The following is a 27,750-nucleotide window of genomic DNA, read 5'->3' as shown; positions in this document are numbered from 1 at the left end:
TGATTATCAATATCAAAACAATTGTGACACTACATTTCTTATCATGTATTTTTCATTGACTATGGCTCCTAACTGATAGCCTACATGAGATAGATAGGCCCGATAGGCCTAAATATATGGATGGATTGATGGATGGTTGTTTGGGTAGATCATCTACACAGTATGATTCTGTAAATGACCTATTATTTTATTGGATGTGAGTTGTATCGGTCTACAACACCACTACAAATGACATTGGGAAAGCCATACTGGTAGGCCTATATTTTATTCACCTGGTTTAACAACTACCAGATGTTTATATGTAGTCTATGGTTTAGGCTATGGGCCCCGTGTGTCTGGCAAGGGGGCCTGCACTTAAAGATTGTGCTGATATCTTCGGCACCCTTTTTTTTTTTTTTTTTTTTTTTGCGTGGCCCTCAAATAAGCCAAATGCACCCCCCCACCCCCCTCTTCAAAATCTCACTCCAGCCAAACACTCGAAGTTGGCAACCCTGGAGAAGGTTGGTAGAAAGTGCAATGTGGGCAAAACAAAACCTGCTGTTTGAGTGCTGCATCCAAATACTCAGTACAAACTGCTGTTTTTGTCCCTCATGAGTTTTTGTGTCGGCAAAACTACTGCCTGTTAAAGAGTAAGTCGTATCAGGTGAGAAATGCTGAAACCCATTGACTTGATTTTTCTAGGAAATTAAAACGTTACAGGTGACTGCTCCCCCTTGTGCTCTCCAAGAGAATGACAGCTCTTGGGACAGCCAGAGCACACTGGAGCTATGGAGCACTGCTGCTGATTATTACAGTTTATCTCCCTCAACAATGGAATTCTCTTCTCTGATTGGCTGATGGGGTGGCCATTAACTTCGTATAACCTGCTACCTCTGAAGTAGTTCCCGTATCACACTTGAAGATTAATTCGCCAAACTCGTTGCGAAGTTTAAATGAACTGTCACGTCGCATCCAAGCTGAAATACAGACGTGCAGAACCATAGTAACATTGTAGCATACGACGGAGGTGGATTGTAGCTAGTTGGATGCCATGTAGGCTACAAAAGTAGCGATCTTTCAAAGTTAAAGTTAATCAGAATCCTGGGATATGCCCGCTTGACAACCGGAGAGATAGAACTAACGACTGGCTTTTGGCCGTAGCAACCAGCCATTTAGAACTAACGACTGGCTTTTGGCCATAGCAACCATCCATTTAGAACTAGTAACGGCAGTTTTGTCCTGCAAGTAGAAAGTTGATATGTGGCGGAAAGTAGTCCCACAGTCAAGACAGTTTTAGCGATGTTAACGGACGCAACGGTGGAATAAAACTATGTTCTAACTATACAGGTTATGAATACAAACGGGAGATAAGCGGGATAACGGCCTTCGAGGTCGACCGGTTCGATGGAAATAATGGCACGGCGGAGGTAACTCCGTCTCCGTGCTTCGCACGTCGCCGGAGTTCTAGACCTCCACCTAGCCATTATTTCCGTCACCTCGTCGGCCGTTATCCCTTACATGACCGCTAGCGTAGCGGTCATATTGTGATTGTCAAAGTTTTTTTTTTCACCCGTCATCTAGTCCCTGAAACGATTCCCGGGACACCGTAACATCGGGGCACATGAAATTGGTGGGCATTTAGCCCCAGTAGACTTGTTTGTTTGGTAAAATGTTGTTTGGTCCCCGGGGACCACTCCACTCAGGGGCGGAGTGGTAATCGGGAGATTCGGGACATTTCCCGCCGGGCCGGCCGGCCTGATGTTGCATTTGAACTGGCCCAAGAGGTGCCTGAGCGGCCGCTAGAACATTATTTATCATAAGATATTTTCGTTAAGCTTCTATCCTCTGAAATCGCTCATCGACAATAGCTTCTGCGGAGAGACCAACCACTATTTAAACCATTTAGTTGCGATATACCTTAGTCATGGTTACCCTACATATATTAATTACAGGCCTATTCATCTCAGTTCTCTCCCATCAGTGCATTTGTGGGTAGTCTTGGGTGTCTTAATTTAATTCTTCATATTATTAAAAGTGTTATTTAACTCTTTTGGTCACAAATAAATTCAAAATAGAACAGCAAAGCCTCCTGGGAATGGCAAATACGTTTGCTAGGTCAAGTCTATTACAGAAATGTAGGGGGATAGATGAGCGGCCCCTCCTCTAATGGCATGGCCCCTTAGACTATAGGCCTATTCGTGAAAGTAGCGTTTTGATAGTGAACGGATTTGCAGGTGTTTGCTTGATTAATATGGAAGGCAAGAAGAGGAAAGAGAAAGAGGGGACTGAAAAAGGCAGAATTAAGAATCGACTGCTGGAGGGGCATGCATCTAAATGCTCAAAACAGATTTAGGCTATCCGTAGCCTAGTCCACAGCCATTACGAGTGCAGGTAAATTTGACAGAATGAAAAACATTGACGCAAAGCTCAACTACGTTAGGCTACTTGCTGGTCGGAAAATATCACAAGCTAGTTAACTCATGTAGCCTACATTTCAAACGAATCAATGGCTTACAGTTTTTTTCAGTGACTAACATAGCATTTGTCCAAACAGTTGTCACGTTTTCAAAACTCTAAACACATTGTGGCCATACCATTCACACATTTCATGTCGTTTTCGCACAATATGCAGGCAGTAAACACATTTCCACAATGCTTACATTTTCTTAACAAACAAGTTATAGGCTACCTCTCAACAAAATGATGGATCGTTTTTCTATTATTTTACATATGTTAACACATGACATCCCACAACAATTCCAGACCTTAGTAACCTCTGCTTCTGCAATGGTATCAGTTCAAAAACAATATATCTCAGCTGATAATAAACAAACAATTGAATAACTGGCACACAGATGATGTTGGGTAAATTGGGCCAACCACAGCTGATTCCAGTTTGTCTTAGACTCAGTGGCAGGGGTTACTTTTTACATTTACATTACACTTACACAGTAAAAGGAGGAGGTGATGTTTTTGGAAACAGAAACATAACAAGACAAATACTGTAATGTCTGGATGAGGAAGAGTAAGAACAATGGGCCCAGGGAGAAGAGCAGTGAAAGGTGCAGTAGGAGGTGCAGGAGCAGTGAAGCAGAGGTGCAGGAGCAGTGAGAGGAGCAGGCCCAAAGAGAGGGCAAGGTAGAGATGTAAAATGCTTTTGAATGTGAACATTACAGTATATGTGGACATACAGTTCCCAACCAAGAAATGTAGCGTAAAAATGGTGTATTGCATGTTTTGCATGCAAATGCCCGTAAAACTGAAACATGAAAGTCTGGACCTGGACCTTCATAGATTGACTATATTACATTTAGCCAACATTTTGTTTGTGTTTATAATATACGGAAGGTGGTCGTGCTCAAGGCATGGGTGGGTTGGGCCGGCAGTGGGCTGGCAGCGGGTAGGGGGCCGGTGTGGTCAGAATATTCCCGGTGGATTTTAGTGTCCCACTCCACCGAGGATGACAAAATGTTTGACAAAATGGTATGCTGGTCTCAAGAGCCCGCATCAACTTATCTTATAACCAGTCATTTGTGATTTTTCACCCCCATGGTAAAAAAGGAAAATGCAATATAATATTGCTTTAATCGCCCCTATCTTCAGATGAGATGTTATGAACTGCACCAAATTTCATGTGTATTACAGTTTTTTACGATTGTTTACACACTAAAATATTTTTTTTCACACAATTTGCAAAATTTTACTCCAAGGAGCAAAACACCTCCACAGATTTGCACAATATTACACACAATGTCTGCTTCACCCTTTTTGCAAAACATTGCACACAGTGATTTGTAAAACTCTACACACATTTCCACACCTTAGACACAGATAAGGATTGTGAGGTTACTTCCTTGTCATTACAAAGCCCCGGATTGCCAATGACTACACTAATGAACGAATTGGATAATCACATCCACCAGGTGTGTAAGCACACATGTGCAAAATTGAAAACGCAGCACTCAGGTGCGCTACAGTCTTGTTGCTTTTGCAGTAGTTGCTCTTCAGAGTCAAAGTATATGTACAGTAGGCCCTATATGCAGTAGTTTTTGTTTGTCTACAGATTTTATTTGTTCAATTGATTTCATTGTTGGTTGATTACTGTAACTGATTATGGTTAGAAATACTGTAAGTATTGAAAGAAATACTTGAAATATTCAGTCTACAGCAGTTTTCAGTGTTTTACAGTGCAAGTGCAAGTTTATAGACCTATTTATGTACACTTTCCGCATGTCGAACTAATCATGAAGAATGTTGTGGGTTTGTCACTATTTTTTGGACATCTAAATGATCCCTACAACCAGTTTTTTACGATTGTTTACACACTAAATTATTTTTTTCACACAATTAGCAAAATTTTACTCCAAGGAGCAAAACACCTCCACAGATTTGCACAACATTACACACAATGTCTGCTTCACCCTTTTTGCAAAACATTACACACAGTGATTTGTAAAACTCTACACACATTTCCACACCTTAGACACAGATAAGGATTGTGAGGTTACTTCCTTGTCATTACAAAGCCCCGGATTGCCAATGACTACACTAATGAACGAATCGGATAATCACATCCACCAGGTGTGTAAGCACACATGTGCAAAATTGAAAACGCAGCACTCAGGTGTGCTATACAGTCTTGTTGCTTTTGCAGTAGTTGCTCTTCAGAGTCAAAGTGTATGTACTTTCTGCAGTAGTTTTTATTTGTCTACAGATTTTATTTGTTCAATTGATTTCATTGTTGGTTGATTACTGTAACTGATTATGGTTAGAAATACTGTAAGTATTGAAAGAAATACTTGACATATTCAGTCTACAGCAGTCTTCAGTGTTGTACAGTGCAAGTACAAGTTTATAGACCTATTTATGTACACTTTCCCTATGTCGAACTAATCATGAAGAATGTTGTGGGTTTGTCACTATTTTTTGGACATCTAAATGATCCCTTACATAACAATGTCTGGGCAAAAATCTAGCACATACTGTATGCTATTTCCTAATTTTTCTTTTTACAAATGTGTCTTGCATTTATCACTGCAGTGTGAAACTGGCTGTAATAGTGTCTGATCATTGAGGACTGTGTTTGTTAAATGACAACTAATAGCATTTTTACAAATATGTGTATATGTTTTGACTGAAGTGTGTATGTTTTGACTGAAGTGTGTATGTTTTGACTGAAGTGTGTATGTTTTGACTGAAGTGTTTCATTTTGCAAAGAATCTAGGAATTACGCAAACTGAGTGTGGCGTTTGGATAGCTGTGCTTAAATTTTGTTAAAAAGAACTCGGTTTCAAAAATTGTGTGTAAGCAATTGAAAAAAACTGTAATAATGTCTGGGCAAAAACCTAGCACATGCTATTTCATAATTTTTCTTTTTACAAATGCGTTTTGCATTTATCACTGCAGTATGAAACTGGCTGCAATAGTGTCTGATCATTGAGGACTGTGTTTGTTAAATGACAACTAATAGCATTTTTATAAATATGTGTATATGTTTTGACTGAAGTGTGTATGTTTTGACTGAAGTGTGTTTGTTTTGACTGAAGTGTTTCATTTTGCAAAGAATCTAGGAATTATGCAAACTGAGTGTGGCGTTTGGATACCTGTGCTTAAATTTTGTTAAAAAGAACTCGGTTTGAAAAATTGTGTGTAAGCAATTGCAAAAAACTGTATTAACCTGACATCTGGCATGCCTGAGTTATGCCTTAAGTTTTGTGGAAATTCATCCATGGGGGGCTTTTTACCGTAGTTGTTAACGGCAACATGACACAGATACTTGAAATGAATGAATGAATTGTTTATATTTGGGGAGACTTTTCAACTTAAAAAAAGAGACCAAGCCTTGTGTCAACTTCACACATTAGCTAGTTGGCTCAAACGCTCCACCTGGTGGTTAAAAGTGCAAAATTAATAGTAATATGGTTGGATGTAATGCAAGCCTAATTAAGTTATCCTCGATTTCATAAAATGGCACATAAATACATTTAAACTTTTGTATTTAAAATATGCATTAAAACATATTTATAATGACAGATAATTATAGCTATTTGTAACATAAGCACACTTAAAAACACTATGGGCTCTTTAGTTTGGCACATTGCACATTGTATTACAGTTTTTTACGATTGTTTACACACTAAAATTTAAATTTTCACACAATTTGCAAAATTTTACTCCAAGGAGCAAAACACCTCCACAGATTTGCACAACATTACACACAATGTCTGCTTCACCCTTTTTGCAAAACATTACACACAGTGATTTGTAAAACTCTACACACATTTCCACACCTTAGACACAGATAAGTGAGGTTACTTCCTTGTCATTACAAAGCCCCGGATTGCAAATTACCACACTAATGAACAAATTGGATAATCCCATCCACCAGGTGTGTAAGCACATACTGTATGTGCAAAATTGAAAACACTCAGGTGTGCTATACAGTCTTGTTGCTTTTACAGTAGTTGTTCTTCAGAGTCAAAGTGTATGTACTTTATGCAGTAGTTTTTATTTGTCTACAGATTTTATTTGTTTCATTGATTTCATTGTTGGTTGATTACTGTAACTGATTATGGTAAGAAATACTGTATTGAAAGAAATACTTGAAATATTCATTCTACAGCATCAGTGTTGTGCAGTGCAAGTGCAAGTTTATAGACATAGCCTACAGTATTTGTGTAAATTTTCCCTATGTCGAACTAATCATGAAGAATGTTGTGGGTTTATCACTATATTTTGACATCTAAATGATCCCTTACATAACAATGTCTGGCCAAAAATCTAGCGCATGCTATTTCCAAATATATATATAAAAAAACTTTTTTGCAAATGTGTTTGCCATTTATCCCAGCAGTGTGGAACTGGCTGTTATAGTGTCTGATCATTGAGGACTGTGTCTGTTAAATGACAAACTAATAGCATTTTTACAAATATGTGTATATGTTTTGACCGAAGTGTGTATGTTCTGACAGAAATATGTATGTTTTGACTGAAGTGTGTCATTTTGCAAACAATCTAGGAATTATGCAAACTGAGTGTGGTGTTTACTGTAACTGCGCTTATATTTTGCTAAAAAGAACCTGGTTTGAAAAATTGCGTGTAAACAATTGAAAAAAACTGTAATATGGTGCTAATACCAACACACTGCTGACAGTGTCAAAATCACTAAGTAGTGCAATATAAATTCACAGTTGACGTGTTTGGAAATTAGTACACTTTTGTGAAAGATAATAAAGATAAGAAAACATAAAAAGATAAAGTTTGACATTTGTATCATTTATTTTAACAGGCACAGCAATCTCATCCATGGACCTTGATTTCAACAAAAGGAAAATAAATTATTATTTTCAGAACACATTTGCTTCTCTTGAAGGTTGGATGTCCCCCTAATTTTCTCATAGTTAAACTAAGATGAAAAGCCAAAAGATGATGTAGAATTTATGTTTGAACATTTCAACCGTAGATGTAATTGTAGGCATTTGCTTGCATACTTACTTAGTTGTGTTCTAGACATGTTTTTATTTAACCAAATTATTTGAACGGAATATAACAAGTTCTGGGAAGATAGGGGGAAAGAACGCATAAAATATGCATGCTGGGGGGGGGGGGATATATCCAGGGAAATGGCATTGCATGATTGCAGATATCAGATGGGAATGAGTTCCAAAGAGTGGGAGTGCAGCACTTGTCCGTAGACTTCGCATTTCAGGATGAGGTGTAGGGGTGGACACGTATAGGTAACGTATAGGTCAATTAGGGTCTCGGTGGGGAGGAGGAGTGACTTGACTGGAAGCCACTGAAAGTGCATGTGGGGGTCATATGCTGCCAGGGCTTGGTACAAGTGAAACCACAGGCAGGTGGTTTGGAGCCGGTTTACAACTCCACAGGACACCATTGCAGAAATCCACGCATGAGATGGTGAAGGCATCAGGGCTGCAGAGTAAAGGAAAAAGATTCTGGAAAACTGGAACCGGTAGAGCACTATGGCTACTTCTTCATTTGTCTCTCCAATTGAATTTTTTCTATGCCTGATATGACAAATTGTGCAGTGTCACAAGTTATTTGAACTGTGTTCTTCACTGCTTCACTTGGTGTTTCTGCATCTTGAGCTCCCTCGTGCCCAAAGATACCCCCTACAATGACTGAAACACCCCCAACCAACATTGCTCCATGACCTAAACCACTCACACAAATGCAACCAAATACACCTCCTATAATTGCACCTGTGGAGATCCCTGCCAACTCTATCAAGAGTCTATCTAAAACACTTTTTGTAGCCTGTTGTCTGATGGCATCACTGAGGTTTCCCTTCTGCTTACCCCTCAGTCTCTTAACCTCAGCCTGTGCATCTTCCTCAATTCTTTGCCATATTTCATTAGTGTAGCATCCTCCTCCATTCTGTGTGACCATCTCCTCGATGGTGTTCAGGAGCTTCTCCACCTGAACCCTGTTGCTCCTGTACTCGTGCTCCTGCTTCCAGTACCTGTTGTCGATCACATGACAGCGGCCTCCACACTTCTGCACCAGCACCTTCAGCTCCTCACTCTCCTCGACAAATTCTTCAATCCTCTGACAATCGTCCAGGTTATCACCACAGGTGAATAATACCACTGTGTGTTTGAAGAAGTCCTCCCCGAATGTCTCTGTGAAGCGCTTGATAATCATCTTTTCATGTGAGGTGTATCTACCGGCACGAAGCACCATCACAAAAGAATGGGGGCCAGGTAAACATTCAGAGATGCATTTTACAATCTCAGGGCTCAAGGTTTCATCAGCTAAATCTGAGTCAAAAAATCCTGGGGTGTCAATTACTTTGATTTTCTTCCCATTGATGATTTTCCCTCTGACATCAAATTGCTGTGTGATGGGTTTAGGTCCACTAGACACAGGGAATATCTTTTCTTCAAGGATGGTGTTTCCTGAACTGCTTTTCCCATCTCCAGTTTTCCCCAGCAGCACTATCCTTCTCTCATTCGACCCTGATGAGAAAATGATTTACATGTATTCATTTAACACACTTTTTTTTGTCCAAAGTTACATACAGAATATATAATATACAGTATTTCAATGTGCTATGTGTTCTCAAATTTCTACCTGTGCTATATACATTGTTGATGCTTTATTTTTACTTTCTGTGATAGTCAGAAGTACAACAAAATCATCCAATCATAAGGGAATACAACAATATTGTTATTATTATTATCTTTTTAAAAATATGATTTGTTTAATCTGAACCGATCTAGAAAAATACACATTGCAAAAAGAAGCCAAACTGTCCAAATCCATCACAACAACAATGGTTCTGAAAAGAAGTATGAGACTGTAATGGGAAATAATTGTTTTTATTCTTGACAGAGTACAATACATCATGAAAGGAATGTCATCATTTGAAATGGAAATATCATCTAGAAACATGACACATATAACACTCACAGTAAGCACATTTTCTATTTATGTAAGTCTTTGACTTTTATAGCTGGTTTTACTTTAACTATATTAATTAAAGATGCTTTATCCAGCTAAGGTGCTCATCCACCTAATATAAAATCACATTTTGAAATCAAAATATTGCTATTACCTCTTATTATTCTACTCAGCCTATCACATGCCTATCCACATGCTGTTGCTCATTATGAGGTATACTGCATTATGAATCCACCTCTAAGAGACCCAAGATCCTGGTTGATGCAAATCATTTTACGCCCCCATTTTATGGGAAAGCTTCAAAAATTTGAAAAAGTTGACGGCACAGAACAAACCTCCTAAAGCTAAAGCTATCTGGAACCATCTCTTCTTATTTTTCATTTGTGGCCACATTTTTCTCCGGATGTCTAGGAATGTGTTTCTCAGGATTCTAAGAATTTGTCCTTCACTTTTTTGTAACATGTCTTTGGTGTAGCAGTCACCGCCATTCTCTTTCATCAACTTATCTATGGTGTTCAGCAGCTTCTCCACCTGAAACCTGTTGCTCCTGTACTCGTGGTCCTGATTCCAGTATTTGTTGTCGATCACGTGACAGCGGCCTCCACACTTGTCCACCATTTCCTCTAACTCCTTACTCTGCTCTACAAACTGCTCAATGGTCTGGCCCTCATCTAGATCATTACCATGAGTGAACAGAACCAGTGAGTATCTAAAGGCCTCTCTGCCTAATAATGACCAAATCTGTTTCACCACCTGAATCTCTTGTGTCCCATGTGTGCCAACTCTGAGGACAATAATAAAAACATTTGGTCCAGGAGAGCATGATGTGATGCAAGTCTCTACTGCTGATTTCAGAAAATCAGGAGACTCAGTGTAAAAAAGTCCAGGTGTGTCGACAACTGTGGTACTTTTTTCACTTATTATCTTTTCCCTAGTTTCAATGCTGTGTGTCTCAGATCGAGCAGAGGTTCTGCTGCTGAACTGGTGTTCCCCCAATATGGTGTTTCCAGAACTGCTTTTTCCATCTCCAGTTTTCCCAAGCAGCACAATCCTTCGTGCTTTACAATGTATAAGAGAATACATAGAATAAATTAAGACACACAAACAGTCACACAAAAATAAGCAAGCATGCAAACAAATGAATAGATGAGATAGAGCTACTAAACAAAAAAGGAATTCTAGGTAAATAAATACCATAACAGGATTAAATAAAAAAACAAGGGGTCAGGGTCCCATACATGTCTTAGACCAAGAGTAGTATTAATCTATGTACAGGAAACTGGCTGTACGTTCTCCTGAATATGCTGCACAGCAGCATAACCATCATCACAATGCCACCTGCTGGTCAATGTTGGTGGCCTGACAATTATGTTAATGATATTATTTAATTATTTAAATATCATAGTTTTTTCAAGGTATTCTGTAAACCCATTTCTAATACATTGGCCTCAGCATTGTTTCAAAATATTTGATTTCACTTGAGATTAAGGTGAGACTCCACAGGTGAATAGGGAAACAGTTTTAATGAGCAGATATCACTACGACACTTGCCCTGTTGATTACACTAATATGAGAAAAAAAAAATGTATTACACGTTTTCTGTAATTTAACGTTCAAATATCCAAGTTATGCATTATTTAATTAAATATGCACTAATTTGCATATAATTTAAAACACATCATCTGAGCTTTGAATAAAGCCAGCATTATAATAAACTGTGAGAAGTCCATAGGCACAGCAGAGTGCGCCGGCAAGACTCTTAAAGTGACAGTGCACCATTATAAATGAAGCAGCATCATATTAACCGTCTTTAACAAAATTACTTTCTCATTATTGTCATGTAAATTATATATATATATGACCCCCCCATATATATATGGGGGGGGGGGGGCATGGTCATTTTTGGCAGGTCGCGTGGTTGCGAATTGCTCACAGCGGTAAAACCTGCGCTCAGAAAAAAAATGTTTTGCTCAGTGCTGAAAAAAATTAGAGGGAACATTGATTCAAAATATTGTTTTTTCATTGTGTATTTTCATTTTAGATGGCAGAACAATTACAGAGGGATTTATGAATTTCTGCTTTTGTCATCCTGTAAAAAAAAACTGTTTCCCCCCATGTTTTTTGGAATAAAATGTCATATAAGAATAAGACTAATATATCAACAATCCCCTCAGTAAAAAATATTGCACATGCAGTTTGGTACAAGACTGGAAAGTTTGATATGAATGTTTCAGAAGTGTAAGCTTTGTGCTCAGAGTAGGAGAGGAAACTCATTTTGAGAAAACAGCCTTGAAACACAGCCAATTAGAATCCGTTCATTGATACTTCTCACCCATTATCAGGGCCATCTACAAATTCTGGGAAAGTGGTCATTCCATCACACCATATTGTATTTTAACATCATTTCGGGTATTACCAGGTTCTAATGAGGACCCATGTCTTTGCAAATTGCACTGGTCCTTTCTCATGCATTACCTTCTGAGGTAACACTTCATTTTACAGGGTCCTTCTTCCAGTTTATCCTATGTACAGCACCAATATGTAATATCACATACTGTACTAATTTTGGCCAATGGCCATATATAATGTTTGTCTAGATCATTACTGCACATATACAGTAACAAGTGCTTGTTACAGTCAAAAGTTTGAACTTGTTAGATCAAGGGGAGAGTCCCAAACGTCACCCCATAGCCTTTTCTCCTTCCTCAAGAGAGAGGCCAAAAATACATTATGTGCAATATAAGTATGTTATTACTTCATCATATAGATACACTGGAATAAGGACCTAGTGTATAATAAAATTTTGAAAAATAAAGTGTATTTGTCAAATAGTTTCAGTTTCCTAACATGTGCGTTCTTACCCGGAAACTAAATTGCAAAGAAAGAGTGACATAATGAACGCATACTGCCATCACAACATATTTTCACTTTCAAAGCCCTGGTACATTGATTCTTGTACCTTTTGAATTTTGCGTACAATTGCAATACAGCAATACATTTACTTATATGGATTATTTGATATATCTATTTGATATATGAATGCATAAGTTGTACGAAGTAGCACTCACCTGCCATTCAGTATGCAAAGTGGATCCCGTCAACAAGAATGGGTGTGCAGACAGCTCAACTGCGTGATATGCAGGATAGTGAGCATAGTGAGATCAGTTTACTGTCTGGCATGCGTGGAGGGGGAGGAGACTTCACTCCTTGCATTGGCAAACAAGGTGCCTGTCATTTCACACATGGGTGTGGGTGGGGAGAATAAGAATCGTATTTATTTCAACTGCTTGTTTGTGTGGATCTGAAAATTTAGTTTATATTTTATGAAACATTACTATTATTATTATAAAAACAATTCCACAGTATCCAAACCACTGGTTTTGAAGTTTAAAATATTTTTTTTTGTTTATATATATATAATTATATTTATTTGGGATTTTCTTTCGCACAGTACAGTTTTTCAATCAACATAATTCATGTTCATAGCTTGCAGTGCCACTTATTTATATTAGACACACCAACACTCATACACCAATACATACAGACAGTATAATCCACACCTTTTACTAACAGACATCCCACACACAATCAAATATTTATTTTCTTGTCAGTGCAGGCTACACCCAGCCGAATAACAACACAAAACAAGTTAAGCTTGTCTGCCTCGGGTAAAACAGTTTCATGATAATTGTGACAACGTAAAAAACAGATTAATTCCAAAAGGCAGGTCACCTCAAGTCACCTTAGAGTACAATGACAGTTACGGGATATAACCAGGTGTGTCATACAGCCATGAACTTGATTGTTGACATTCATTCCTATGAATTACGTGACAAAGTCTTGTCTCTGAAAAAAACAACAACATAATAATCAGACTTAGCACAGGGCTAGGGTGTTTACTGGATGGGTAAATACCCAAAAGGTGTTCATGTTGAGCATTCTACCTGTAGTGCATTGACAATCATTGTTCAGTGATATTCTGCATTTCTAATGGGGACTAATAGAGTGTCAAAGCTGCTAGTTATTAAAACCTATTTTGCGTCTTCCAGTGAACTGTCCCTTTACTTTCAGTTTCTACTGTGGTGCGTGACAAAGATGAATGCTCACACTGAAACCAAAATCCAACGAATTGCATTCTCATTATACATAGGACATCAATACCCTTGCGCTTTGAAAACAAAAGGATAGGCAAATGTGTTGAGGATTAATGAAGGTATTTCCAGTACTCTGAAACTTGATAGGAAGCCTTATTTGACTAGCTGATCGAATCAGCTGATCCATGGACTTGTCCTACATTGCCCTTATAGGATTTAAAGGGGCTCAAGTGATTTTCCTTGACTAAAGTTGGATTCACATTGCATTTGCTTATCTAGAAACAGAAAGGAAAAGAAAACCTAGGGACATGCTTTAAAGAGTAATGTTTATTATATTCATCATAGGGAACAATGCATGCAAAACAAACTTTTTATTAGATTATTTCATATCTCTCTATTTACCTCATACAGCTATAGGAACATCACAGTACAGTAGACATGTTGTACTGCAGTGACACATCACCTTAGCATTTTAGCTACGCAAAGTCCAATTCCAAGGAAAGCTCCTAGGACAGTTAACAGTGGCAGCTTACCAAACTTTGCTATCAGACTTTCAGTAACTTTTTCTTTTGCTTTTTCTCTAATCTCTGCCTCACTTATGCTTTCCTTCATCTCCTCGACTATCTTCTTCTGTTCATCTTGTATTTGTTTTTCTACCAGCTGCAGCATCTGATTAGAGTAGCAACCTCCTCCATTCTGTCTGACCATCTCCTCGATGGTGTCCAGCAGCTTCTCCACCTGAACCCTGTTGCTCCTGTACTCATGTTGCTGGTTCCAGTGTTTATTATCGATCACATGACAGCGGCCTCCACACTTCTTCACCAGCTCCTTCAGCTCTACACTCTGGTCTGCAAATTGTTCAATGGTCTGATCATCATCCAGATCATTGCCATTTGAGAACAGGACCACAGTATATCTAAAGGCATCATTTCCAATGTATTCTCTTATCTTTGCTACAGTTTCAATTTCCTGTTCTGTAAATCTTCCCAGCCTAAGCACAATGACAAAGGCATGGGGTCCTGGCACACTCATGGTAAAGCATCGAAAAACCTCAGTCACTAGCTCCTTCTCAGACAGACGAGTGTCAAAAAATCCAGGAGTGTCAATTATTTGAATGGAGGTCTCTTTACCAGCCCTACGGCCCATATGAGCCTCACATGTTTTGGTCACAGAAGAAGGTGAAGACTTGGCTTGAAACGTATTGCTTGAACTGTCTCCCAGTATAGTGTTTCCACTGCTACTTTTGCCATCTCCCGTCTTCCCAAGCAAGACAATTCTCATCTCCTTCAGTTCTGTTAAGACAACACAAATATATTTTATTAGTGTTGCTTAGGTTTATGGTCACATGTTTAATACAGTAATAACACAATAATATCAGTAGGACAAAAAAATTGTTAAAGTAACACTGTAACACTCATATGCTCTACATACAGTATAGCTACTCACGATTCATCCTTTCTGTCAGAGGGATTGCTGATATGGAACTGTACAGCTGAAGCAGGGTTGCTGGAGGTCATACCTCCTTTACAGATGGGGAAAATGTAGGAGGCAAGTTGCCATCTGTGTCATGATACAGTCTATGAATGGTTGTGCAACAATACAAGAGCAAAAGATCAAATTTCATTCAAAACCCCTCCTACTATTTCATGTCAGACAAGCGAGACAAATGAACTGCACTGCGTGTTTGAGTTTACTCAACTCACTCTGCCAAGAGGCTTTCCATATACTTAGTATAGTGTAGCATTTTCTGATAATAACGAATTCACTTTATGTTAATGTTATGGACGGCAAGAACAAAATACCTTATACTTTTTATTGGACTACTTTATAAATGTATTATGGTTCAGATACTGTATGTGCACGCTGTATAATCAAACAGTTATCCTCACTTAAAATGTTTATTAGGCCTGATTCATAGTCAATGCAAGGTATGCAAGTGTCACAAGGAACGCTTGCTCACGCGCGTATTGTCACGGCAACTTGCACACGCGTTGTTTGCTGCACTTGATCCGTCCAAATGCAATATGTCGCTCATGTGCTGGGGGGTAGCAGAGTCAGGGTGGCAAAACATTTTCAGGGTGACGTTTTTGGGGACACTGGTGACAAATGGCGATGGAAGAGGAGTGCATACTTTGGATAAGTTCGCACAGACGTTCCTCATCTATGTCGCTTAACCACACTTCTTCTGTGAATTGATAAATGGGATTGACGCAAGTACGTTGCAAGTAGGGGTAGACCGTGTACAGTTGAGACACAAGTATAGTTGAGACACCTTAAATATCTTGCGTGCGCAGTAAGCCCAAGTTGTGATTTTTGCTATGCACATGCGTATTGGTGTCCTCTTCAATCATGGAAAATTTGAATGACACAAGTATCTCCAATCCAAAGTTATCGGCAAAAGATGTTTTCTCATAAGAAAATGTTGACGTCACCGTTTGCCTTCCACAATGAATAGCTCATTACCCTTGTGAAACTGTTATACATAATTGGTATCATTACAAACGTTATCATGTGCCCTAAAAACTGTCATATTTTATGACATTATGTCATGTAAGGTTGTTGCAAAATCTAGGGAAATGTGCAAGGTGCTCTGCAGGGGACAGTTGAGACACACATTGTATTGTTAGCGTCATTACTCCAACATTCCATTTGTACGGTGGCCATCTTTTCCTGCATCACATGTTTTGTACATGTTTCGAACCCCTTTAACAAATTAAAAACACTTTGCAATTGCTAGGGATTTATTCATTACATTTTGCAATGAACGGTTAGTTTACTATACTTCGTTAAAGATGGGTGTCTCAACTGTACCATGGTACTGTCTCAACTGTACCACATACTGTAGGGTACAGTTGAGACGCATTCGAGACAAAAATGCACCTTATGTTTATGAGCTAATTGTGGAAAATATAAACTACTTGTATTATTGATTGATAATATTGAAGTCTACAAGCTCATAAAACTTCATGTGAAATGGCATGTGGAAATTCACTTATTTTCACTATCTATTTTTGTGTGTAACATCAAAAAGCAAAAAGTGTCTCAACTGTACAAAGTCCACTATGGCGTCCTTGCCTGGCCTGTTTGCGTCCGCGTTTGCGTTCCGTGCGTTGACTAAACGGCCCTTACTCAGTTTGTGTATTTTGTTGCTTTTGTCTTTTGAGATAACTAAAATGAGAATAATTTATTGTTGAGGTGTATAAGTAAACATTCTAATTCAGCCTTAAGTGTCACTGTCACCTGTTATATATTGTAATTTAAGACTGAATGCCAGGATTAAGGATTAGAGCTGCCGTCGGCAGCATTTTTTGAGTCATATTAGCTTAAACTGTCATGGAATTTTGGAAGTAGAATATTAATAGGCTGGGAAAAATTCTCTAGCTCCCTCTAAAGCCTGTAATCGTGCTTGCAAAAATTGAGTGCTCCCTGTTTTGTTTAAGCAATCACGTTAGGGGGGAGGAATCGCTACCTGTGTCACAGTTTGCGCACACGCTGCATGGAGCCGCTGCCACTCACATGCACAACCTCGTCTCCAGAGGGGGAGGGGTTTGGGAGCGGTTTCCAAACAAATGCCAACGATACCATGGGTGCAGTGATTTCATGTACTACTACTGCTTGTTGCCTACAGGAACTGTTTTCAGGTGCTGCGTGATATCACTGTGCCCATGGTACATTTGTAATGTTTCTTGATTATTACACCAGAATGAGAGTGTAGTTCCATGTCAAATCAGCCAAGAAAATCGCCACGTTTCTTTTTCTGTTTGTCTTATTGCACTTTCTAACTTGAGAGGAGACAATGGGAAAATTACTGTAAATCTTAGTCACTTTTAAGTGTGATGCTAGCAGGCGAGATGCTAATGGTCTAAACCGATTCAATGATCTATGCTAGGCTAGAGCTATACTCACAAAACGGCTGGATGAACAGGGAAAAAGGAAATATCAATTGCTTTGCTCAAGGGGTGGTGGAAAATGAGCTCAATTCCCCAAATGGTGGAATATCCCTTTAACATTTAAAACGAGGCATTAGCAACATTACATGTGTGCTGAAAGGAGGGTAGGCCTATAGGACACAGTTTATACAGTATACTTCTTTTCCACTTGATTTCTGGGCGACGCCATTTTGAATTTAAGACTAGAGACTAACACTCTATCTCAAACTGACTACTTCCGTGAGTACACTTTCGTGCAGCACCCTATGTGCACTGTGTGCTTACTGGCATAGTGTGCACATTAGAATAGCGTCGTCTCATATCAAATGCTAACCTCCGTGCACTTCACGGAAATGACGATCGTAACGTTTACTGTAAATATAATTGTATTGGTGTCCTCTATTAGACCATGACATGGTCGTACTGTGTCAAAACATGAACAGTTTATGTTATAACTTGCTTGTACCTCTGTAAAGTGTGTTTTCCACCGCTGCTGCTTCAGATTTCTCTACCTCGATTTCTACGAGTTTGAAAATACTCCCTCCCCTTCCATTATATAGCCAAGATGGCGTCCGTTGAGGGCAAAAAGTGTCCATCGTTCCACACTCAACTTTTTGATCATTATCAGTGTACCATCCGGGGACTTGCAGTGCCCTTCGTATCGTTACAAATTTCAGTGTGAACGCCCTCACACACTCAAATTAAGTATTTTAAGTGCAGAAGTGCGCAGTTTGAGACACAGTGTAAGTCTGTCAAGGAACGCAAATATCATGTTGTTGATGGAAGGAGGACTGTGCATACTCCAGCTGCGTACTCTGCCATTTCAGCAAACTTCTCTCCCTATGCGCGACATTCACACCTTTTTGCTCACACACACACTCATTCACACACAAACATTTGCGTTTGTCAAAAGACTTCTCGGGGCAATTGCTCTGTCACTAGTTTGGAGTTTAACACGGTTTTAAACTCCAACTCAAAACCGTGTTAAACTCCAAACTAGCGACAGAGCATTGCCCTGCGAGTCTTAAATTCAAAATGGTGTCATCGAAGAATCGGTAAAAACTGGCTAAGTTCGTAATGCTTCGGGTCTGGATAAGGTCACCCTCATCCATGACTTTAGCTTACGGTCATACTTAACATATCTAAAACTCATTCAACACTGGATTTCCCCTTTAACTTTACTTACTTTTTTGTTACTGTGTTATTTTTCAGTGTGACAATTTATTCTGAAGAGCACAAATGTATTTAATGCTCATGTCACTTTCAGTTTAATTGTGTTTTCTGTCTTATATCCAGTCATTTGAGATGTCTTGTTTTACATATTGTTCAGACACTGTGCCATTTCCTGCTTAGAAAGATTAGATTAAACTTTACTTCCTGCTTAGATTAGATTAGATTAAACTTTACTGTCATTGTGCAGAGTACAATTACATAGACAACAGAATCAGTTTGCATCTAACGAGAAGTACAAAAAAGGAGAAAAGTGCTATGAACAGTAGACAGCACAGACAAGTAATGCAGTGTAAGCAGCATATGACATAGTGCAGTGTAGCCAGTAGCATACATTTAAGCAAGTGGCATGGTTTACAGTAGAGATAATATGTACAGTGTATTAATACTAACATTATAATAGCAGAATAAATATGGATACTATTCTCAAATATCACTGCTTCAGAGATAATCAAGATCAATACCAAATCACACTTTTGATAGCACATCCATATTTACAATGATGCATGTTTAGGCTGTACAATGATAGAGTGCTTCAGTTATATGAAGTGAGATTAATACAATTCAATGGGAAAAATAGTTAGCATCTTCCATATATATATTTTTCATTTTACTATACTGTATGTATACAGTACACTGTCTAATGTCATTTGATCACTAGTCACTTTTCATAAAGCATACCCCAGCTAATGCAACTGCACCAATAATGCTCAGTAAAAGATAACCTATGTCAACTCTATCACCTCCCTCTTTCAGGTATTTCAAAACGTTTCTTTTTGCACCATTTCTGGCCTCTCTCTCATTATAGCCATATTCATTCATTAGATTATTCTTCTCATGTTGTATTCTCCTCTCCACTCTCTGAAGCTCTGGATCACTGTAATAGCCTGTATTTTTAGCCATTGTCTCAATAGTGTTCAGCAGCCTCCCCACCTGAACGTTGTTGCTTCTGAACTCGTGCTCCTGGTTCCACAATTCATTGTCGATCACATGACAGGGGACACTACACTGATTAACCAATTGACTTAGTGCTGCACTTTCTCTAACAAAATCCTCAATGGTCCTATCACCCAAGTTATTACCATGTGTGAAAAGAACCACTGTATATGTCAATAAATTTGATTCTGTTAACTTCCTCAAAATTCCCTGCTCGGTTTGTGTGAACTCTTCCACATTTAAAACCAGAACAAAGGCGTGGGGTCCTGGTGAAACCTCTGTCAGGTACTCTGCGCTCTGAAATCCTGGAAATTTAGGATAGTCAGACAGTGAGCGTAGTCCAGGAGTGTCAAATACTTTGACTGTTCTTCCATCGATAGTTTCCATTTTAGCGACAGATTCATTTATTGTGAAGTTTGGACCTGACCCCACAAGGAATTTATCTTCGCCAAGGATTTTGTTTCCAGTGCTGCTCTTACCATGTCCTGATTTACCAATGAGTACAAGCCTCAATTCATCATGTCCTGGTGTGATAACAGATAAAAGAACATAACAATAATAATATGAATAATACTAATATTAATATCAATAACAACAACAACAACAATAACAACATAGCTTACAAAGTTTACATCTATTTCATTCATTCTATTTTATTTATTTATTTATTTATTTTGAAGACTTGATTGCCAAACTGTCACTACATAGCCTAAGCCTATCATATTGCAATGGCTTCCATGATCCAGTAAATTGCAGTACTCGGAGATGGCAAGTGAAAGTAACCGACAGAAAAAATCACTTTTAAGCACCCAGCATAAGAAAATATTATTTATAATTTAATGGCGTACAGTATATGAAAATACTTTCCCATTGCTAATGTATGGATTTTCATGAACATACAGTAATCCTCTAATCTAGGCTACTAGAATTTACAAAGGTTTAATGCACCCAAAAACTCAAAGTGGTGATTTTGTAGACATAAACGTAGGCTATAAGAACTCAATTATTTCGCAGCCTTTTATTTTAGCATTGTTGATGCACTGAAACATTACAATGGCTCACGGGATTGTCTTAAAACAGGTTGGTACAGTATTCAGAAAATGAGATTAGATCAGATTAGATTAGATTCAACTTTATTGTCATTGTGCAGAGTACGAGAACAAAGCGAGGGCTGAGAACCAAATGGGCGTAAGTGACATTTTGGTCAAAATTGAGTTATCACCTGAAAGCTCTTGATGAACTCTTTCTAGCTGACACAATGATATAAGTAAAATATTTATAAATAGAAAGTTATTGAACAAAAACCAAAGATCTTTAACTGTGAACATATAAAAGCAGTTAGATTAGTTTTGGCTCTCCTGTAAAGTTGGTGAAATGTCACTTACACCCCTTTGGTTCTCAGCCCTCAAAAGACAACAAAATGCAGTTTGCTTCTAAAGCCTACCTTACACTGAGAAGATTTGGGAAAGATTCTTGAAAGATTGTAGTCTTTTGAGTAAAAGCTTGAATGAGGGGCATTAGTTAAATACTACAATCTTTCAAGAATCTTTCCCAAATCTTCTCAGTGTAAGGTGGGCTTAACCAGAAGTGTAATGTGATATACAAAGTATAAACAGGTGGTGCATAGACAGGGCAGCTTTACATCTCACTATAACCGTTTAAGGAACCAACATACACATCTGAAAAATAACCCCCAGATTTTTCAAATTGAATAGTGAGTCATATCTAGCTAATGTTCCAAACCTTATTAAACAGTACATGAGCTTTATTCTAAAATCTCAACTTCATGTAGAATTTTTTGCCTCCATCCTATATGGCCAATTATGATGAGAAGTAGCCTGCATTCAACATTGTTATGGTATATTATTTACTGCCACCAAAGTGTATATTTTCCATTTCACAGCACAGGATCTAAACTTTAGTGTACTGTGTTTAATTGAATTATCAGTATATTGCACTATACCAAAGTTAAAATTGATAAATTGGAAATGTAAAAGCTTACCCTACTTAAGTTTGAAGAACTTACTCACCTGCCATTTATCTTTTATTCAAGATGCAAAAAGTGAAGCTCGTCAACGAGAATGAGCAAACAGGTACCTGTTGTGCAAGATAGCGAGTGTCAGTTTACTGTGGTCTGGGCATGGGCAGAATGAAGGGAAACTCCACCCCTTGTTAGAGCAAAGAAGGTACATCCTCTATTGGGGGTAATTAAAACACCTGTGGTGGAAAACGCCACCCATTGTAGCCCAATTAGAAATAAGATCAGTGGAGAGAAGTCTGAAATAAGAAGAAGCCATCGAGCCTTTATCCACAATCCTCACAAGGTATAGATCTGACTAGGCCTGAGCTAAGCACGACCGAGCAGGCAAAGTGAAGAAGTGGATGTCTTCTCTTCTGCAGTAGAATATCCAAGAACCAGACCCTAAATGAGTGTTTGTGCAAAGTCTGAAGTCTATTCCCCTGTGTGCAAGTTTTAATTCCTTTGAGATGGGTTTTTGACACTACCTCTCTCCATACCTAACACGGCCAATCACATGTTTTCTGCCCTTTATGATAACAGATATCCTTTACTTTCATGTTAACATTTGGCGAAACATTTTTGCACAGATTTGAATGCAGATTCAATGCAGACAAAGCTCCATTTGACTCTGAATATGAAAAAGGAAGTAAGATGGTGTCATATGATTTACTTTAACATTAGTCAGTTATAACAAAAAATGACGCACTCATTCATACCTACTGTATGTCAGGCCACAATAATGTGCTGTGAGATACAGACTTGCCAAGAAACTAGTGATTTATAATATATAATTTATAATATTTCACATACAGCAACACATACAGATACATACAACCATCACTTAACATGTAAGGAGGTGCAAAGACGGCACTCTAACTGTTTATTGCACATCATACCCCACACATTTGGCTGTCAGCACCCCAGAGACAACTTTCAAGAATCATGAAACATTTCCTGTTCAGTAGAAAGGCCTGTAGCTCTTTGGAGATTGTCTTTACCTGTTGTTAGTCCTTCATCTTCACAACAAATGCACATGTATCAGTGTCCAGGAGAAAGGGTTCAACTCATGAGAAGGATTGTGTTTTACAATGGCAAGGTGAAATATAAATATTCCGCAACTCTAGGGGGAACCCTAGAGTCACCGAAATACCCCAAACTGTATTGGCTACACTTTAAAAAAGAGTACTAGATCAACGATCTTTGTCACATACTATTCTCATATGCTTTAGTTTCATTTTACTATAAATGTATCAATTTAGCTGATACTCTCATCTATAGTGACTTACAAAGCCCTAGCGTAGAGACAGTCACCCAGGAGCAACTTGGCTATAGGACCACATTGGTGGCAGCAGGGAATCAGACACATGATGTTCTAGTTTCTACCTTTGAGACAAGTTCCCTAACCTCTACACCATCACCGCCAAAAAACAACATTCAAATTTGCATTAGGTTTTTTATTACCTGTCCAATGACATTGGCAATTTCTTAAGTTTATTTTAGTAGTCCAGCAATTTTCATACATTAAGATGCCATTGTAACATTTTACCAGTCAAGTCTGTGACAAAATAGTCAATGGCACCAGTCATACACATTGTATCTGTTTAGTCATAAAAAATAATTGACAGTAAAGCACTTCATAGGCCTACTATTTGCAAATATATAATTTCAGTGACCATCAGAATAAACAGACCAAATTGCACTTTTTATTGCAGATCCATATTTATGATCAATTTAAGTTGTACCATGATTTATAGCGAGATATATGAAGCATGTTCTGTTTTGACTCCATTGACTGTGAGGATCGAAGGGCGCTTTCACACTAGTTCGATTATTTGGTCTGCTTCAGGCAGTGAAATTGTTATATAGCATAGACTCCGGTGAAGTCCGCTTTCACACCAAAAATTGGCCTGATTGATTTTTCCTCAATGTTTATCTTCTGGTAGAAATCTGCACCAATTTTGACTCACTATTTTGACCTACGGTCTATGGTTTGGACCCCAGTTTGCGTTCTCACCAGAGGGACCGCACCAGAGGTCGACTTTTGGTGCGGAGTCAAGCGGACTGAGACCTCCTCTTTTTGGAGGTCTGGGTCCGCTTGTTTTGGTGCGCACCCGAGTTTCTCATTTGAGAAAAAAGGTCACATGGCCAAATGAAAAACCACGCCCCATGTATTCCCCCTAGCTGGACGTTGGCTCCCCCTACTGGTTGTGCAACAAGCATCACTTGGCCATATCAGATGTGTACTCACTCTCTCACAAGCTGACACACCTGTATGGGTCTAGAATGCTATGTTATAATATCATACTTTAATCATTCAGACCAGAGCTCATTTAGTATACTCTGAAGTCATTCCAATCGTCAGACTGCATGCCAGGTCCACTGGAGACCTTCAGTTAGGACTCTGTGAGAAACCACATTGACATCCAGAGAGTTACCTATAAACACTGCAGTGTTCCTCTGACCTTTTTTCCTTTTTTATCTTCAGATTCCTTGTAAGAAAACATGTCGAGAGAAAAGACTTGGTGAATGTTGAACATTTTAAAGAGTATCAAAATTAGCCAAATGTGTGTTTTGGTCCAACTTCTAAGATTCACGTACTGTGTGCAGTCATTGAAAATAACTTATTTTTATGTTCTTCACAGTAAATGAGAGAAGGCCATTGAATCTGAGTTTGAAGAAATAATAAAAAGCATAATTTTTGTTTTAGCAAACATTGAAAAGGGGTCCCACAGTGCCGAACACCTTACAAGCGTTACATTTTTAATTGATATATTTTGTTTGTATTTCAGACAACAGCGATGAGGGTTGAAATGAGCTGTGCGGTTTTAATGAAAGATCTTTGTGGTTCAGCATTTGAGGGATTTAATTATTTAGGAATCCTGATGAGGCATGTTTTTTCAGTGTGTATAGGGGGTGTAGGTTATGGCAGAAATTATGAGGGTGCTTTTTTAAGACCAGCACACTCTGATCTGTGAAACAAGCATACAATTGTCACCAGGCTCCTGTCAAAAACAATGTTCTGAGCAGGCAGGCAAACACAAGCGAGAAGAACACTGCTGTTACAGTAATCAGTCCAGTTATGACATGTCCACTCTGCCCCAAGACCACAAGGTGGCGCCGCTGATGATAACAGGCTCAAAAACTGGGTCAAATCTGGGCGAGGGAAGCAACTGCTCTGCGGTCCATTTTCTAGAAGAGAATGTCGTTGAGGTTGGCCAGCAGCACCATCGCGAGCTCCTTGCTGACGTAGACGGACACCTCCTCCTGGAACCTCCTGTTCTCCTTCTCGTCCAGCACGGGGGTGAACACCTGAGGGCCCTGCAACAGGATGTGCTCACACAGGCCATGCAAGTACACTTGGGAAATCTGAGTAAAATCTACCTTTAAAAAAATGTATGCACACCACAATTATTTTGCGTAAATAGGGTCAGTTATTTTTTAGTGTAGAAAATCCATGTAAACTTTACTTAATATACATGTACAGTGCACTCCAAAAGTATTGGAACACATTCTTAAAGTTAAATATAAAATCATCTTTTGGAAATTGATCTTAATGCCTTAAATGAAAAAAAATGAATCAATTTTCTTTGTGAATGAATAATGTATTGTAAATCAATAAATGTTTTCCTTAAAATACAGGGGTCATAAGTATTGGAATGGCCATGTTAAATTCCCATAGAGGATTTTTATTTTTATTTTTAAAGGCCAGTTATTTCATGGATCCAGGACACTATGCACCCTGTAGTCTAGGTCCTGAGTAAGATTTGTATGCGCTTCATTTAGCGGAGAATATCTCAACTGTTCTAGACTAATATGACCCCACTGAACAACGTGGAATGTGTGCCAAAATCTCTAGCCGGGATGAAAGTCCTGAAAACGACAACAATACTAGGTGACACTATAGAGGTGAATGGGACTTTTTTCCTTTATAGATATCCTCATAAACTTATACGAGAGAAATTAATACTGTGTGCACTGAGAAATGTCATTGCTTTTAGAGGTATTTCACAAAACTCTTAGCTGCTACTGTGTTTTATGTAAATGTGTTCATGTGTTTGTCTGTGTTTGGAACTATTTGTTTGGCTGCCATTTTGACCAGGACTCCCTGGCAGAAGAGACGCTCAGTCTCAATGGGACAATCCTGGCTAAATAAAGGTTAAATAAAAATAAAATAAAAAATAATACCAGATTAATGTTCATATTAAGAGAAATACTTTTTGCATTACATTTTGTCTATTTTTTTTAAAAAAAAGGCAATATCTCACACACTTTTGAAGCAACAGCTTTTCTGAGGTGATCACAATGTTTACAATGACCATGTAGAGTTAGAATTCTGGTGTTATATATGGGGGTCTAGCAGCAAAGCTGCAGAGTTTTGATACGCATACAAATACAAATACAAACCTTACTCCAAACCATACTCATACAAATCTTACTCAGGACTTCTACTATTGATAAAGTACCCTTGGCCTTTAGAATTAAAATAGCCCCACATCAACACTATACCCTTCACCATACCATTTCATTCTCATTGAGCTCAATGCAATTCAAACCAGCTAATAGGCTAACTGAAATAAAACCATGTCGATCTCTTAGTATGGTGAAGGATATAGTGTTGATGTGGGGTTATTTTAATTCCAAAGGCCAAGGGAACTTTATCAGGGTGCATAGTGTCCTGGATCAATGAAATAACTGGCCTTTAAAAATAAAATTTAAAATGGGCGTTCCAATACTTATGACCCCTGTATTTTAAGAAAAACATTTATTTATTTACAATACATTATTCATTCACAAAGAAAATGTATGTCCTTAAAGGTATACTATGCAGGATTGGCGATTTCATCGCCGGTTTCGCTTTCACTTTTCATTTTCGCTCGTTTTATGCTTGCATATTTCTCTGCAGAGCTTCCCCTACAGCTTTAGCGTGTATATTTGACAAAACTCCTCAATCGGTCAGTCTGCCGTGCCTTTTCATGAGACTTTACATGACACTTCCTGGAGTAGAGCATGGGTGCGTGCCCGGTGTCTCCTGAAGTTGCAAGTGTGGTTTTACCGCTACAGACCACTAGAGCGGCCAAAAAAACCACCGTTCGACCGGTAATGACCCATTTAATCATATATAACAGTATGGAACGAATTGATTAACTGAAAAACGTTGCATAGTATACCTTTAAAGGTTGAATATTTCCTCATTTTATTCATTTGGAGATGATTTTATATTGATTTTATAAAGATGATTTTATATTTAACTCATGTGTTCCAACAATTTTTGAGGGCACTGTATGATGAGTTATTATAGTAAAGGACACTGGGAAAATCTGAGTAAAATAGGGTAAATAGGGTCAGTTGTTTTTTACAGTGCAGGAAGTTGCGAAGTTGGCCTCTTCAGAGGATATGTTCTACAAATGCACGCATGTGCACACAGTTAAAGTTATGCCCAGGGTGAGGTTGTTGATAGAAGCCAAAAAAAGACAATGCCAGAGACTTCATTCTCTGTATTAAAATTATATATCAGTGCATCATGAGTTTGAAGCTGTTATTTCAAGTTAAAAGAACTGCATTGGGTTGCTCTAAGCACCATTCTGTGGCTCTCAATAGGTTCGGTCGGTGGTTTGTACCAATTGACCAGTTCAGTTGTGACTTGAGTACATTTTTGAAGTATTTAGTTTATGAGATGTAACACAGGCAGGATAGCATACAATAGCTGATCTGTTGACAGTTTGCAAATGTACAAATAACAAACGTGTTGTGTCATAGGCAGAGAAAAGCTGTTGCTCTCAAATACTGTCCGCCTAATCAACCTAATTCAGTCAGTATTAATAGCAAATGTCTGTTCACCTCAAGTTACCTGACAGCAAAGTACAGTAGCAGTAGTGGGAGAAAGCAGGGTGTGTCATCCAGCCACAAACTTCACTGTTTACATTCATTTGTTCCATTGAGTATCGTCTCTGAAGAAACTGGTTCTTAAATCTAGGTCACAACTGCATATTGCACTGTACTAAGGTGCAAAGTTGAGCTAATACAACTTGGATGTTTGACCCTGTGATCTAGTGTCTGGTCAGTTTGTACATGAAGGAAATGACAAGAACAATGTCATTAACCCTTAGATGCATAAGTGGGGTCAAAAATGACCCCAGAG

At 38.5% G+C, this 27,750-nt stretch overlaps 2 protein-coding genes across 4 annotated transcripts; both read right to left on the bottom strand.

Moving 5' to 3' along the window:
- Positions 1-7,269: 7,269 nt before the first annotated feature.
- Positions 7,270-12,530, bottom strand: LOC134060402 (GTPase IMAP family member 7-like). Its single transcript, XM_062517101.1, has 2 exons — positions 12,471-12,530; positions 7,270-8,957 (listed from the first exon to the last, which is right to left on the bottom strand). Exons 1-2 carry the CDS (start codon positions 12,475-12,477, stop codon positions 7,966-7,968), a joined length of 999 nt encoding a protein of 332 aa, XP_062373085.1. The 5' UTR covers positions 12,478-12,530; the 3' UTR covers positions 7,270-7,965.
- Positions 12,531-13,839: 1,309 nt separating this feature from the next.
- Positions 13,840-21,700, bottom strand: LOC134060012 (GTPase IMAP family member 9-like). 3 transcript variants are annotated; one of them, XM_062516582.1, is made up of 4 exons: positions 21,622-21,694; positions 20,071-20,115; positions 14,943-15,073; positions 13,840-14,788 (listed from the first exon to the last, which is right to left on the bottom strand). In XM_062516582.1, the coding sequence occupies exons 3-4, from the start codon at positions 14,947-14,949 to the stop codon at positions 13,956-13,958; spliced, it is 840 nt and encodes a 279-aa protein (XP_062372566.1). In that variant the 5' UTR covers positions 14,950-15,073; positions 20,071-20,115; positions 21,622-21,694; the 3' UTR covers positions 13,840-13,955. The 3 variants fall into 3 exon arrangements, with proteins under 3 accessions (XP_062372566.1, XP_062372565.1, XP_062372567.1); XM_062516581.1 differs by lacking the exon at positions 20,071-20,115 and having other exon boundaries at positions 21,622-21,700; XM_062516583.1 differs by lacking the exon at positions 21,622-21,694 and having other exon boundaries at positions 14,943-15,018; positions 20,071-20,084.
- Between the last annotated feature and the right edge of the window lie 6,050 nt (positions 21,701-27,750).

Source organism: Sardina pilchardus, chromosome 16 (genome assembly GCF_963854185.1).
Source record: "Sardina pilchardus chromosome 16, fSarPil1.1, whole genome shotgun sequence".
NCBI classification, from domain to species: domain Eukaryota; kingdom Metazoa; phylum Chordata; class Actinopteri; order Clupeiformes; family Clupeidae; genus Sardina; species Sardina pilchardus.
This window is presented reverse-complemented; position numbering and strand designations above follow the sequence as displayed.